At 34.3% G+C, this 15,525-nt stretch overlaps 1 protein-coding gene across 3 annotated transcripts in view; it reads left to right on the top strand.

Annotated features, from left to right (window-relative positions):
* Positions 1-4,177: 4,177 nt before the first annotated feature.
* Positions 4,178-15,525, top strand: part of LOC125661591 (receptor-type tyrosine-protein phosphatase alpha-like) — a 95,585-nt gene continuing 84,237 nt past the window's right edge. For all 3 annotated transcript variants that reach the window (XM_056146959.1, XM_056146960.1, XM_056146963.1), the window contains exons 1-5: positions 4,178-4,315; positions 7,558-7,785; positions 12,032-12,286; positions 12,825-12,962; positions 14,484-14,621. In XM_056146959.1, the coding sequence (XP_056002934.1) occupies positions 4,240-4,315; positions 7,558-7,785; positions 12,032-12,286; positions 12,825-12,962; positions 14,484-14,621 (835 nt within the window). In that variant the 5' untranslated portion in view covers positions 4,178-4,239. The remainder of the gene's footprint in view (positions 4,316-7,557; positions 7,786-12,031; positions 12,287-12,824; positions 12,963-14,483; positions 14,622-15,525) is intronic.

The raw sequence follows: 15,525 nt of genomic DNA on the forward strand, positions 1-15,525 counted from the left end.
TACCAGTGTTGATTTAATCTATCCTTATTCAGCAAAAACAGAGCTGTGGTGAGATTGTGCAGCATGAAGAAGCATCAATAAACATATGCACTTATTCCGATCAGAGAGAGAGAGAGAGAGAGAGAGAGAGAGAGAGAGCACATATATGCATACACGTATATATCAAACGTGCATATTTTACACACAACTATCAAAGGTAAAAGATGAGGTGATACAGCAATTAGAGTTGGCCCCCTTTTCCATGGTCAATTAAAGCAATATTATTGTGAAAAAGTTAACATTTCATACATAGAGGCCACAGACGATGGTTTCTAAATAGTTTTAATAGTTAACTTTTTTTTATGCGAGGAATATCGAAATGTCAATTGATTTTTAAACTCAATAACAAGCACTTTTCGCCAGTACTTACTCCTTCATGAATAATGATAAACAAAGTGCGCGGGTCTTAACACATAGAACGTGATTCACTCTAGAAATATGAATAGATCGTTTACTAATCACGTGACATTATCTAATTGTCAGAATCTTGATCTATCTTTTTATTCAATAGAAGCTATGCATGATTTTCACAGAAAATATGCTGCATATGTTATCGGTAATTTAATGAATGTTATTTATTTGTGGCGATGAAAGGGGTGATATTGTTAATGTATGGATACCGTACAGTACAAATCTTAATGTCATTCAAAAATTATTTTCAACTAAGTACGGACATTATATTAGAACTGTTGATCGTCAACATACGTTTTGTTCAAACCCTATATTATATTTTGATGTACTAAATATTTGACACAAGTGTTCACAAAGAAAACAAAATAATCAAAAATTAAAGACACCTCGGACTCTTGATCAAATTTGCCTTGAAGCAAAATATATTGTAATAATCTGGGCTCGTATGATTATTTATGAAAATACCTTGATTATCTATTTAAAACGCACGTGCTGTGAAAAAAGATGTATATACGCGTAAGTCTTTATGTTCCGGTAATTATATTAGAGGTAGAACAATAAACCTAAAGATCTACCTGTAATGTGTAAATTTTTGATAAAGAAAGTAAACGCATACTAGTGCATTCCACTTTGCATAATTATAATGTTAACAAAGGAAATATATAATTATTTGTTTAGAAAATTAAATTCAGAAACGTCATCTTATTTCTGATAGAATTATTTACACGTGTATATAACTACATACAATTTATCAAAATTTAGTGTACTTGTAAATAAATTACATATACATGTATAACGTATTATCGAATACATGACGTTGATTTGCGTGTTTATGTACCAAAAACAGCGGACAATACATCCGAATCACGTGATATCGTTTTCTGTATAGAGCGGGCTACTCCGGCTAGGTCATCGACTTCAAACAGGTTTCCCTAATGGAAAGGCTTTTAGTGAAAATTCAGCTAATCTTTCGTTTTGAATATCGACGATATGGACTACGTTTATCGCCATACGAAATTTAAAAGTTCATGATAATATACATGTACAACCATAGCCTAAATTATTTAACTGTACCTAATATTGTCCATATATTTTCAGATCTGTAAAGGTATGGGCAGGGTCAAATTCCTATGGAAATTTCAGCTAATGAGGAAACCCCAATCTTTAAACTCAGAGTTATATACCGTTTGTGGCGAATTCATGCGCCGTGTAACATTCACCCCTACTAACGTGTTGGGAACATATTCTTTATCGGTGTTTAGAGCGTAAAATAAGAGACTATCGAATGAAATATAATCTCGCTGCTCCGAGACTCCAACGCGAGCTACCTGAGACCCGGTGAATTTTCTACCGGATATGGATGTACTTTAAGGAATCCCAGTGCTAATGTAAAAAATGGAAACAAAATATGGCTAACTAAACACGATAGAAGGTCTGCAGCTGCCAAGTGAACTACAAGCACAAAGAACGTTCTTTATTGTATATTCTTCTCATGTGATGGTATAGCAGTACAAATTCCGGTGCTGAAGGACAAAGTGTTACAGGTCGGTATTACCGAGATGTTAAACTAAAAAAGCTCAAGAAATATTATCATAAACGACACCCTGTGTCAGGATTTAGGCATGTTCGTCTACTTCATGATAATGCTCCATCACATACATCTGAGCTTGTGAAGCAATTTTTGAAGTCGGCGAAGGTTACTGTCTTGCCACACCCAACGCACTCTCCGGATCTAGCCCCATGCGACTTTTTCCTTTATCCAAAACTTAAAAAGTTCTTATCTGGTCGTCGTTACAAGTCCCGACAAGCCCTTGGTTCAGTCATCAGTCAATGCCTCAGAGTTCTACCTACATTAGCGTACCATGACGCATTTCAGAAATGGATTCAGAGATTGAAATTATGTATTTCAAACCGCGGAGAATATTTTGAAGGGATGTAATGTTCATTTCACTATTTTTAGTCGAATGCTTTTGAGATATTATGCAATACACATTACATATCGTACAGTCCTCGTATGTTTAAATGATTGGTTCCGTGAAACAGGACATATCAGTTCAGAGCGCTGTCATTGTCATATTTTAGCAGGGGAACAGTTGAATGGTTTCTGTCAAAAGGGAAGTCAATCCATAAGGGATTTTAAAAGGTAAGATGAATAACTCGTTGGTGTTGAATACTAGTTGTTCAGGAACAATAGATGCTTTCTCTAAATTAATCAACACTATCGAGTCATTTATTCATACGTAAGTTTTGAAAGCATATGAAATCATATACCTCAAACCTCTTCACACTATACTTCACATACTCTAAATAAACTGACATACTTCATTCAGTATATATTCATTAATACTTCATTCGTAATGGATTTCATTGCGTCCTCGCATGCAATATTATTGTATGCACGTGTGTATGAAATGTGTACAACCTACATGATAATGTTTAGCAGTCCCAGTAATGTTGAGTAGACGTGAGCAATATAAAAAAGTCAGAGATTAAAGAAGGAATTGCTAGAGGCATAATCGTGGACATTTTTCACTGATCGTCTCTATGTGTTTCTGTAGTAGTATTTGAAACAACCGAAAAGTGGGTAGCAGCATTAATCAGGCTAACAACAAAAGGGCAGGTCTTCTCCGTCGGTCATTTACTCAAAACTTCAGTAATGCCTCGTTCCACAACTTCATCTGTTTCAATTTCCGATAATTTACTACCATGTGTGGAATAGAAAGTTTTTTATGCTTGAATAATTTCCTGACTGCTAATACGATTGAAGTAGCGTCAAGTACAGGTACTTACATCAGGCTTCTGGGGATATTTTTATAAAGACTCAATTTCTACTTGTCTGGTTTTAAAAAGGAAGTTAATTTCTGAATTTAAGATAGGTTCGTTCACATTACTCCCTATGTGACAACAGAAAACGGAAGTTTTCCTATATCTGATGTACTCTGAAAACGGAAAACAGCAGGGAAGAAGTTTAAATGATATTTTTAAAATATATCTGTGGTTTGCTTCTCTTTTATTCGTTGACAGGGAATTAAAATGAACCTTAAACAAAGATGATTAATATGTGTATTAAATTGACACGAGACACAAATCCGTTCCTTTCTCATTCTATCGTTAGTCGCCTATTTATATATATCTAAGTACATAAGCTGTAGGTCTGGATCTCTTAGGTTTAAAACTTCTACTGAAATTCTATCATTAACGGAGACATTCAGACACATCTCCCTAAAGATCTACCGTAAGAGATACGAAACATTTTATAAAATATAGATCCAAACACATTCATCTTCTTACAAAAGTGTTCACCAAGGGAAGGGGGAAACAATGTGTTGATGTAACAAACCCTGGGGACAATATCAGTAAAATCCTTAAAATCTCATGAATTTAACTTCCCTTCAACTAAATGATATCATGAAAAGTTTGCTAATTTTGTCTGAACTCGTTTTCAAGTTGACCATACCATTTTTTTCCCCACAATGATGGGTCTTGGCAACTTCTATCTTGCCCTCAAATTGCCGGCCCCGGACTTCGATGTTTCCGAAGTGGATATTTATTCACCAAGTTTAATGCATTGTGAATAAAAATTGGAGGGGCGGATCTCCACAACAATAGACAATATTATCAACTTTTTTCAAAATGATGGTAGTTGACAACTACCATCGAAACCTCAAAATTCCAGTATGAATTTCTCTTTCATGCATATACAATTTTTAGCTGCGAACTGCTCATTTCCTTCCACTTCCTGGATCTTAGTGAATCTTTAGCGGACCAGCAGTGCAATAACACAGCACAATGGCTGGCCAGATCACGGCGCTGTTGTTTTGTCTCTGTGAACTTGTCTTCGTAACGAATGTTGTATTTGCTTACGGTAAGAGAATTAAATCTTACTTCTGATCAGAAATCAGCTCGATGCATGTTTTATTGAATGGCCCATCTTGTCGCATGAGGAGTAGTTAAAATCGTAGAGGCTATAAATAGAGAGAGAATCCCCCATGATTTGTGCTGTGATATGATTTATATTCAACTCGTTGTGTGTCTCCTAAAAATATTTAAAATTCATCGCCATGAGTTAAAACATTCATCAATATAGCCCACATATTTGCATGAGAAGAGGTATATTTCCTTATTTGAGCAAGATCCATGTGGTAGAGGTTCGATATAAAGTGATCAGAATCAAGGACTCGGTTCTAGCCTTTAAGTCGCATCGATTTGATGTTATCTTTGCACCGATCCACGTTCGAGACTTCTTTCCGGTTACGGAAAATGAAGAGGTTATCCGATTGGATATGGAATTATGTGGACGATTTGTTAGATAGCAAATAAGTAATTTTACAATAAACAAGCAAAAGGAGCTAAAAAGCTTTTTGACCGACTATATATCATAAAATACATAGCACAAATGATAAATAGATAGACAGATAGATAGATAGATAGATAGATAGATAGATAGATAGATAGATATTCGTTCATCCACTCACAGGTGTTCCTATACTAGTGACATTAAGAAAAAGGCACCACGGCCCTATAGCGCCAGGAGGTTATGAAAACCACGAAAGTCTGTATTTACTCACAGTTAAGTAATCTTCCGGGTTGTCAATGTCCTTAAATATCTTTTCACGGTTTCTGTAAGCTAACATGACTGTAGCCATGTTTATACAAACTTAGGATGATCTTGGGACAAAGGTTATGGTGTGAACCTATTTTAGAAATGAAGTAAATTTTTGAAAGATACATGAGCGTATTAATCACGACGTTGTCCACTAGCAGAGCGCTTCATGAAAATTACGCTGTCATCAAGCGTTACTGTTCATACCCTCATGAATGTATAAAAATGAATTGTGTTTCTGATTTTCATTTTTTGTTCAGAGAATGCCCAGTCGTTAGAATAACTATAATTATCAGGATTCGTATGCAAAATGTTCACATTCATGAGGAAATGGCTCTCATTTAAATTTGTAAAGTAAAGATGTCGAAAGCAAAAACCATTGGAAATGCAAGTATTTTATGTGGTCCTATCCTAGCTCTACGTCACAACCAAAAGTAAATGCGGAACCACGCTTCCGTTTTCTGAAATGTGGTATTTTAACGATATCGGTTTTAGTTTTAGATGGTGATATTATCCTGTGCCCTCTTATCACCTGTGATCAATTTTAAGTTGAAATTTTGTTAAAAAAGAAAAGTTAATGGCAACTCAAGTCTTAGAAAAAAAATCGGTGGGAATACAAAGATTAAATAAACGACATTTCGACATAAGAGAACGTGTCAAATGTATTGTAGATGTTTGCGAGGCATTCAATTGCAATGTTCATTGACTATCCATGTATGTGAAAATTTTATCATGATTTGAGTTAATGCACTCGTTCTCCAAACTATAGAATTAACGGGCGTCGGAAAGTATTTATCATTAGGGAGACCAATTAGAAAGGGAAGTAGAGGGGTACTACTAATTCAGATCTTCCTCGTATCAATATAATATTTCTTTTTTGTTACTAACCTTACACAACATGAAACTGCACTAATGTATTTGGTTTAGCAGATATCTACACGATGTATCACTGGACGTTATCCTCAGTTCTAGAATTGAAGGAAATGTGTCCGAGTATTAGTTGTTCTGGAGTTGAGAGAACACACTCCCTCATTCATCTCATCGAAAGAATGCTTAGGATATTTGAAATAAATTGGTTAATCAATACCTCTTCTACAAGCTCCTCACCTTGTGTTTCCGGGGGAGCATATTTCCCTTCTCTATAATGATTTTGTATTCTTTATAGAATTTATGATATTGATCACTACACCTTTTTAGGTTGACATTTTCACAGGAAATATTCAGTTTTACATATCAATTCAACAGAACGCGTTCAGAATGTACCTCTTTCGGTCTTTTTTAAATCCTGAAACCGCCACTTCCGGGGAGTTAAGGGGTACCTCCTTCTGTAACCCCCCCACCCCCGCCCCTTTCCCACTTCGTCTCTCAGTGAAGTCTTTAGCATCATATCTTCACTCCTTACTTCTAAAGCCTTAATCTGACATAGAATTTTTTGTGTTCATAATATGTTTTTGCATTTAGTCTTCATACTGATCCTTCACAAAAGAGCCTTCAGGTCACATGCAATGCTAGATATTTAAACAGAAAATATAAGAATATTGCCGATATATGATGTTTCATACTTTGATTCAATTCAACGGGTGACAATTGTATATATATGAGTAGCGGAAATGTAAGGTAATTCTACACGAGACTATTCCCGTGTTTTTGCGCCTCCGAGGGTGGCATTACCGTATTATCTCATGGATATTCATAAGAAAGTATCTTTCATCCGTAATATCCCACCTAATAATAGTCTCTGTAGGTGACCAGTAAGTCTCTATCCACACAGTGGAAAATGTCCGGATTGATTAGTTAGTCTGTTTTCACTTGTAAGAAGGGCGAACATTGTTCTATGAAAGTGTGTCTTAATTTCTTACCTGAAAAATGATTCAATCAAATTAAACATTGAATTCCACCCAAAAGAAACGTACCCTGCTTCCTTCCCGGGGGGGGGGGGGATGGGGGTGGGGGGGGGGGGCTGGACATGTTTATATGACCCAAGAAGCCGGATTCAGTGTTCACGGTGGGCGATATTGTAATCAGGATCCTCATCGCTAATTGTCCGAGAAACCGACAAAGCAGCACATATCTCGAGATGATTCTGGGGACGTTTCTATAATTAGCGCATACATGTAACACGACAATCAGTTTAGATTACATTATGAACATACTTTACTATTTCATTTTGCAATTGTATAACAATTATCTTAAAAGTAATTCACCAACACATCGATCGCTGCTTGCAGTGGGTACAGTATATTACACAAAGACTTTTATCCTGTTTTCCCAGACAGCATTGTTTTTCGAGAGAAATGTTTGCAGTTGGCATACACGCTTATTGGGAAGTGATGTGGATGAATAATTTTGATTCGTTCTCGACGTAATTATATCCGTTAAGTTCAAACTTTCTTTTAAAACTACAGGAAATTAAAATACCTCTGTTGTAATTATGAATTCATTATAGGCGTATTCGCTGGAACTGTGTTTTACTGTAATATTTCTAGAATCATTATCTTTTTTAGACAACGTTGCTTTGGGAAAAACTGCAAAACAGTTGAATCCATATCCCAATAAACCATGGGGAGCGGAACGAGCAGTGGACGGACTGAAATCAAAATTTACAGCTACAGGAAGACAGTGTACGATATCCAACAATTATAAACAAAGAGCGAAGTGGTGGGTGGATCTAGGAGGTGTCCTCAGTATACGTCACATAACCATACACTACAGGACGGACAATTTAGCCTGGGGTAAAACAAATCGTCAACTAGTCTTTTGAAGTAAAAAATGAATATCGAACGGCATAATTGCATGCGTGGGACTAAAATTCCAAAATACAACAGCACCTTTCTAATTGTTTTTCAAATACTATCATACGTTTACCATCAATGAGGAACACGGCTAATTATTGTGTTCCCTGCAAAGTTGTCCATGTCTATCCGTCTATCACACACCCTACAACTTGATGAAACTACAAGAGATATATCATATCGTGGGTTTTTTTTAAATTTACTGGATGGGCTTGAAATGTCACATTGTAATTTACTTGGTGGGTGTAAATGCAGGAAATAGTTGTCGTATTGTAACGTTTGTATTTACACCCATCCAGTACAATACGACAATTGCACCCACCCTTTAAGTTAAACAAATCCCAATACGACAATTACATAGCATATTTGTGGTATGTAAATTTCTTAATTGGGTGTCATGTAATATATACATTTATACTGACCACTGGTATCATCACATTAAATGTAATACATTTATATAAAGTACGGATATCAAAGCATGTAATACATATACAGTGTATATACATGTATACTGACCACTGACATCATCACATCTGATATATATTTATCTATATTAAATACCAATTGATATCATCACATGTAATATAAACATTTAAATTAAACAGATATCATCACGTGTAGTATACAAATTTATACTGACCACTGCTATCATCACATGCAATATATATATATAATATTCATTCTGATCACTGATATCATCCCATATATATATATATATATATATATATATATATATATATATATATATATACATATATATATATATACATATATATATATACATATATATATATATATATATACATATATATATATATATATATATATATATATATATATATATATTTATTCTAATCCCTGATATTGTTGTCACATGTAATATATATATATATATTTATTCTGATAACTGATATCACTGAGATCACTGGTAAATTTCATTTTTACCTATTAGATCAATGACTTATGAACACGTTAGAATACCATATTTTACTTTGGAAATAAAAGAAAAAGATGCAACAATTGTCTATTTCTATACATTCAATCCGAGTGTCGCTAAAATACATGTGCAATTTGTATATTACAGGCCTCTTCCCAAAGACAGGTGTTAGATAAACCTATACATTTAAAATGATTTTTGAAAATAAACTCTTCGCAAGGCAAGACTGAAACATTTTCGGGCGGGGAAGGGGGTTGTGAACGATCTCCACGAAACGGTAGGCATGACCTGCAGGCTTTGGTTTTTTGTTTGGGGGGGGGGTTATTTGGTTCTTCCTAGGGTTATTTAAAAAAAGGAAATAGTTTCAATATAATGGTAGTATTCTAGATATTTTTTAATTTAATTGAGACAGAAATGACAATGACAATGATCCATTTTACAATGGTTGCGACGCGGTAAAATTAATTTTTACTTATTAGCTCAATGACATGTGAACACGTTGGATTAAAAACAAATTCTTTTATTCGGAAATAATAGAAAAAGATGCAAAAATTGTAAAGTCATGGAATATTGATTATTCATATTCTATTGAGCCATTGCTCTGTTAAATTTATTGAAATGGTCGCGTCTGTTTTGCTATTTTTGTACATTCAATCTGAGTGTCGTTAAAACATATGTGGACTTTGTATATTCCAGACCTCTTCTCAAAGATAAATGTTGAATGAAGCTATACAATTTATCTGCGTGTATGACAATAGAAAAAAAAATATTAGAAAAAAAACGTTTCGTCAGGCAAGACTGAAACATATTCTCGGGCGCGGATGGGGAGGGGTGTACCTACATGTAGATCTAGACATTAGGCAGCCGATATGATCCTTGCACCTTGGACAAGAAGGAAAAATACAAAACAAAAAGAAACAATCAAAATATGATTGAGAAAGAAATCAAATATATAGATTAATAGATAGAATAAATGATGACTAACTACAGTGATGATCAACAGATTCGTCGACTATGTATACGTGTATGCGAGCGGATCTAACATTATCATTTGAATTAGATTGTTGTATTTGCCTCATTTTCAATCCTAAAGAAAACTGCATTTATTTCTGAGGGACGAACAATAATAGATACATCTTTTTTCATATTCCATTTGCCCCCGCCAATTTTGTTACCAGTGTAATAGATATTAAGCGGAAGTACCACTGCTGAACATTATGTCATATCACGTGATCGACATGGCTAAATGCAAAAAAATCCTGGAGTACCGGATGAACTCGAAACGTCCCTATATATTTTTTTGTAAATCATTATCTTCGTACCTCACGACTTAATTTCTAAATCTTCTTGTCGATCAATTTAATTCCAACATGAGCTCGAATTGTTTTGTAAAATGATAGCATCAATGGGACATCACAACACCATAGTAATATGAACACTGACACCTCAATGGCAGTCTAACCTCGGTTTAAAACATACACCATAATACCAGTCTGTTTAATCAAATCTAATTGTAAGAAATTTCATATTATACGAATATATATTACACTATTACACTTTTTAAGATAATGATAGAGTACAATTACTAAAACAGATTTTGTTCTTTAGCTTCTTAATTTGGCTCACTTTTATATACAAAATATCATTTCCCATCAAGTATGCAAACGTATGTGTTATTGTGCACGTACTAATTTAAGAAGTTACTTAATATAACGTCCAAGCAATTTCATAATTACGTATAAAATATATGGCTTTTAATATGCGAAATGTTGTTACTGCTGATTTCTTGCCATTACGACATTTCAAAGTCGACATTTTTCTTGACGTTTTGTACTGTATAGACCAAATATGCAGGTTTTATCATTATTTTGCACCTTAATTTCATTTGGCTTCTTGACGAAACAAAACACTATTCATGATGAATCTTAACAACATCACATGTATAATGATAATTCATATTCTGCAGTAAATATTTACATGGAGGAACGTTACTAGTTCCATACAAAAGGAGATAGTTTCGTTAGGGAGCAAAATCGGCACTGTCTACAAATTTGACCAAATTAAATCCATAACATGTCTACAATATGCCATTGTCAGAACACATCAATTTTCCTTATGTCTCATGTCGTTTTCTTGTAAGCGTTAATTAAATATTGCGTTGTTTCTAAGAAGAAAAAAAACCGCAAATAACGACATGACGTTGACGTTTATGAACAACATCTTGGAAAGCAAAAAAGGACTACTTCAAAAATTATCCGATCCTAACCGAAATAGAAAGAAATCTAGAAAATAAAATATAATTTTGTTTGCTTCTAACCTGGGATTAAAACCTAAGCTAAACCATGCTTCTCTAACCTATCATCACCAATTACTGCAGAAAATGGGCGAATTTTGGTTGGATTTATGCACAAAGAGATTGAATGTGAGCTCTTATTTATGCATCTTTATTTTAATTTTTCAAAAAAAAAGTATTACAATATTTTTGCGTCTGGTGTATTTTGCACGCGTCTTCCATATTTGATCGACAGGCACACTTTATTTGTACACTTTTATACAAATTGAGACAAGATTGGATGTATAACTGTGCGTCATAGCTGGCCTACTTCATTTGATTCTGCCGGGTCGCCGTCTATGCACATTTTAATGCCTTAAACTGGATTTTTCATAAACTGATAATTTAAAAATGTAATTATCAATATATTATATCATTTTGGTTGCTGAAACAATAATAAGTACATTAAATTGTGATTAATTTTCTTATATCCTCGTACAATTCGTTGCTATGCGTTATGGTGATCCGCCTGCAAACGTTAAAATCAGACGACTGATTAGATTTAAAGAGAAAAAGAAATTGGCCACAGCCAAGGGCATAACGAAACATACATAAGTATTTCTTTTGAAGATAATCTATATCTAGCTACTGCCTTTTTCTGGCCCATGCATGAGGCCATATGGAAATTTCTCCTTAAAGGTAGAAAAAGTGACGAAAATTGTCCATTTTCCAGATCCCGGAGAAGTTTGAAGAATACACAACATTACAAAGAGACCAAGATCCGCCGATATTCTTATATATATATATAGATACTTGTGATCACCAACTTCATGTATATCCATGATTTGTATTGATAATTGTTCTTCATTTTTTGAATTATTTTACAGGACCTAGCTCTTTGAAATTGCGATAGATGATAGCAAAAAGACATTATAAACATTCAATCTCCTCATGCTGAATACTTAAGGTTTTTTCAGATTTCAATAACGGTTACACCGCTCGATTCCTTGGTTTCTCGGTATACATATCGAATACAACCAACAAAGATGACGGGGTGCTGTGTTTTAAAGACACGATGTACACCAACGCCACAATACCAAACCCGACAAACATAACATGTCCTAGACACGGACGTTACGTCATTTATTACAACGAGAGACTACAGAATGTCACTTATCCTGATGGATATTCTCAGTACGCAAAGAACGAACTCTGTGAATTTGAAGTTTACGGTAAGTAAACACTAATTATGTAAGCACGGTTTTTTTTTAAATTAACAAACAGACGTGTGGTTATAACTATATAATAAGTTAATGTAAAACGACATTAGAAACAAATATATTTTCTCTTTGACAGTTCTTATCAATTTAGTATGATAAAATATTTCTTCACTGTTATATTGATTCAAAACTGCGTACAAGGTTCACAAACACATAAAGAAAACAAATATTTCCACATATTGTGGTCAATATGAGATACCGGTAGTAATGGTTGGATATTTTCGGAAACATCCTGAGTTTTTTTTTTTTTTTTGTTGTTGCTTTTTTGTTGATTTTTTTTCCACGCAATGATTGATTGCTGTAATCGAGATTTTATAATCCAGAAAATAGAGAATATTTTGTAATGAGTTCAACACTTTATTGTAAACAAAAACTCAAAGATTTCAAGATGAATTTTCACTTTTTTTCTTTTTAATCTATTTTATTGAATATGTTATGGAAGTCATGTTTTACACATCTCCTTGATAATAAATCTATCAATCGATTGTAGGTTGTCCAAAATCAGACGTATATGGAGAAAACTGCGATAAACCGTGTTCCAAGAACTGTCAGGAGAGCCACTGTAACATAGTGAACGGAACATGTCTGGGGTGTATTCCGGGCTACAAGGGGTCGTTCTGTGATCAGCGTGAGTTTTGTTACATGTTTAACCCTGCTTTAAAATTGTATTTCATCGCAAATCGAAGAATTTGATCATTTTGAAAACCAGCGTATGCATATTAACGGTTATAAGGACTGTATCCATATGCTGATTGTTGTATCTCTATAAGAATGGTTTCTTCTTGTACCTTTCTTCTATTCCATACATTTCTTCTAAATATAAATACAATTTTGTTCTGATAGCATAGATAGATTCAGTAATCAATGCGTAGCCAATCCAAATCATGAAACTAAAAATCATTCGCAATTTTTATATTGGACTGTATACTTGAGTAGAGTGGGTTAAAGAAAAACTTAAAAACACATGGATATACAAAAACTGTGTTCCCTAGACTCAGGCCAATAAAAAGTCAACATTTGAAACCGATACAAACAATTCATAGAATTACTTTCATTACATCAGTGTCACATCACTATAATTGATCAAGATATTAATGTATGCTTAGAACATACACTCCACACTGTCTAATCGGACACTTGTATAATTCGACACCTGTATAATCCAACACAATGGATATTTTACCTCCTAGTTAGAGGCAAAAGGCCAACATTAAGAAAAGTGATTTTTCACGTGGTATAAATTTTTTCATCCCGATCGTTACAATTCATTATTTTATAAGGATTGTGTTTAAAAATGTGTATTGGTGAAATGTTATTATATTGGTTGTAACAAAATATCAAACGAGAAACGTCTGAGCGCAAAGGCGTTCAATATGAATACATCTAGCCGATCATTTAGCACTCATTGATTTGTTACAATCATAAACATACAAAAACATCTCGATAGAATAACTCGAGGAGCAATCCCTTCTTTCATAATTGAAGTACCTCACATTTCTCTATTTACAAAACGTTTAAAGAATGAATGTACAGGTGTAGAAATGCCTAATTAGACGAAAAAGATAAATTTTATTTAAATGTGTATATTCAAAAAGTATCAGTTTTTGAGAAAGGCTTTCTTTCGTTCAGTATATGCAAATATAAGATATGAATCAAAATGACAAACCACAAGAGATAGAAAGATTTGTTTACGCAATCATAACGCTATGCATACATGTACGTAAGTTAAAAAGAAATGTATATTTTACAATTTTGAAAGCTACAGTGACGTACAGGCCTAGATGTATATACATTTGATATTCATATTTGTGGATATGGATTGGTGTATTAACATGTCAGTATCATTATCATGATTTCTTATTGACAATGATAATGCCTGAGAGAGAGAGAGAGAGAGAGAGAGAGAGAGAGAGAGAGAGAGAGAGATTCCTTTGTTGAAAAATGGTGTTATCTCGTGAATCCAACAGACATAGCTATCATTGTATATTCATTTTAAATGGTGACTATTGCAGTTTCACACTATATATATATGGTGCAATTGTATATCATAATTATACACAATGAATGTAATACTTTAGAGTTTAAAGATCGCTACCACACATAACATGATTACCAATTCTCCATGATTAACATGAAATATATCTTACAGCCTGTAATGATAATAAATACGACCTGGAGTGTAAACAGAACTGCGGTAACTGTAGCGATGGGTTACAGTGCAATCACGTGAACGGAAGTTGTCCAAACGGATGTGACGCCGGAGCTCAAGGCGATAGATGTGATGAAGGTAAGAAAATATGTAGAATATGTATAGCTAAGGGAATTTTTTAACACATAGTGCACATAACTTAGAACATCAGATGCGTTGGAAGATGCACTACTTCGCTATTTTCTTAATATTGATTTTAACATATTTTACCATTTTTTAAATTGAGGCTGGCTATTGACAATCAAGTTGATGTTACAGAGGGTTTTAACAGTCTCGTCTAAAGTCAACATTTTGCAAATACTATTATCAATATGCAACGATCTAGCTTACCAGTACAACCTGTGATTGGGTCAGATGCTGTCTGACGTTTTTTAAACCAATTGTTAAGCCGTCGATTATACACTGATTTTGTCTATGGATTACTCCGTTTACCTGATGAAGATATAGGTCTCACGGCGGATGTGGACGATCAACAGGTTATCTGGTTACTCCTCTTAGGCACCTGATCCCACCTGTCGTACATCCAAGGATCCGTGTTTGTCCAAATTATCAATTTATATTTCTTATAGGAGTAATGAGATTGATCACTGTTCGCTATATTCACCTATTCATTGTATATTTAATCAATTTACAAAAGATTGGTAATAGAAAGTAACAGGATGGGAGAAAATGCAATGTGACCATCCCCCGGAACTGACAGGTGAAAATGCTTGCCGGGGATAAAGATCCTGAGTTGATATCTTCAGGTGTGAAGACATTTGAGGAGGGAGGGATGTAGCGGTCACCCGGGTCGATCGCCGGTGGCCAATTAGCTCAGTTGGTAGAGCACCCGACTAGAGATTCAGTAGGTCCGGGTTGGAATCCCGGCCTGGTCCGTTGCATTTTCTCCCTTCCTATTACACTTAAAAACTATACAAAGTACTTGCAAAATTAACAATATACTAACTTAAACCAACTTTACACAACAAATTCAACAATAAAC

The sequence above is a fragment of the Ostrea edulis genome, chromosome 8 (assembly GCF_947568905.1).
Source record: "Ostrea edulis chromosome 8, xbOstEdul1.1, whole genome shotgun sequence".
In the NCBI taxonomy this organism is placed as follows: Eukaryota; Metazoa; Mollusca; class Bivalvia; order Ostreida; family Ostreidae; genus Ostrea; species Ostrea edulis.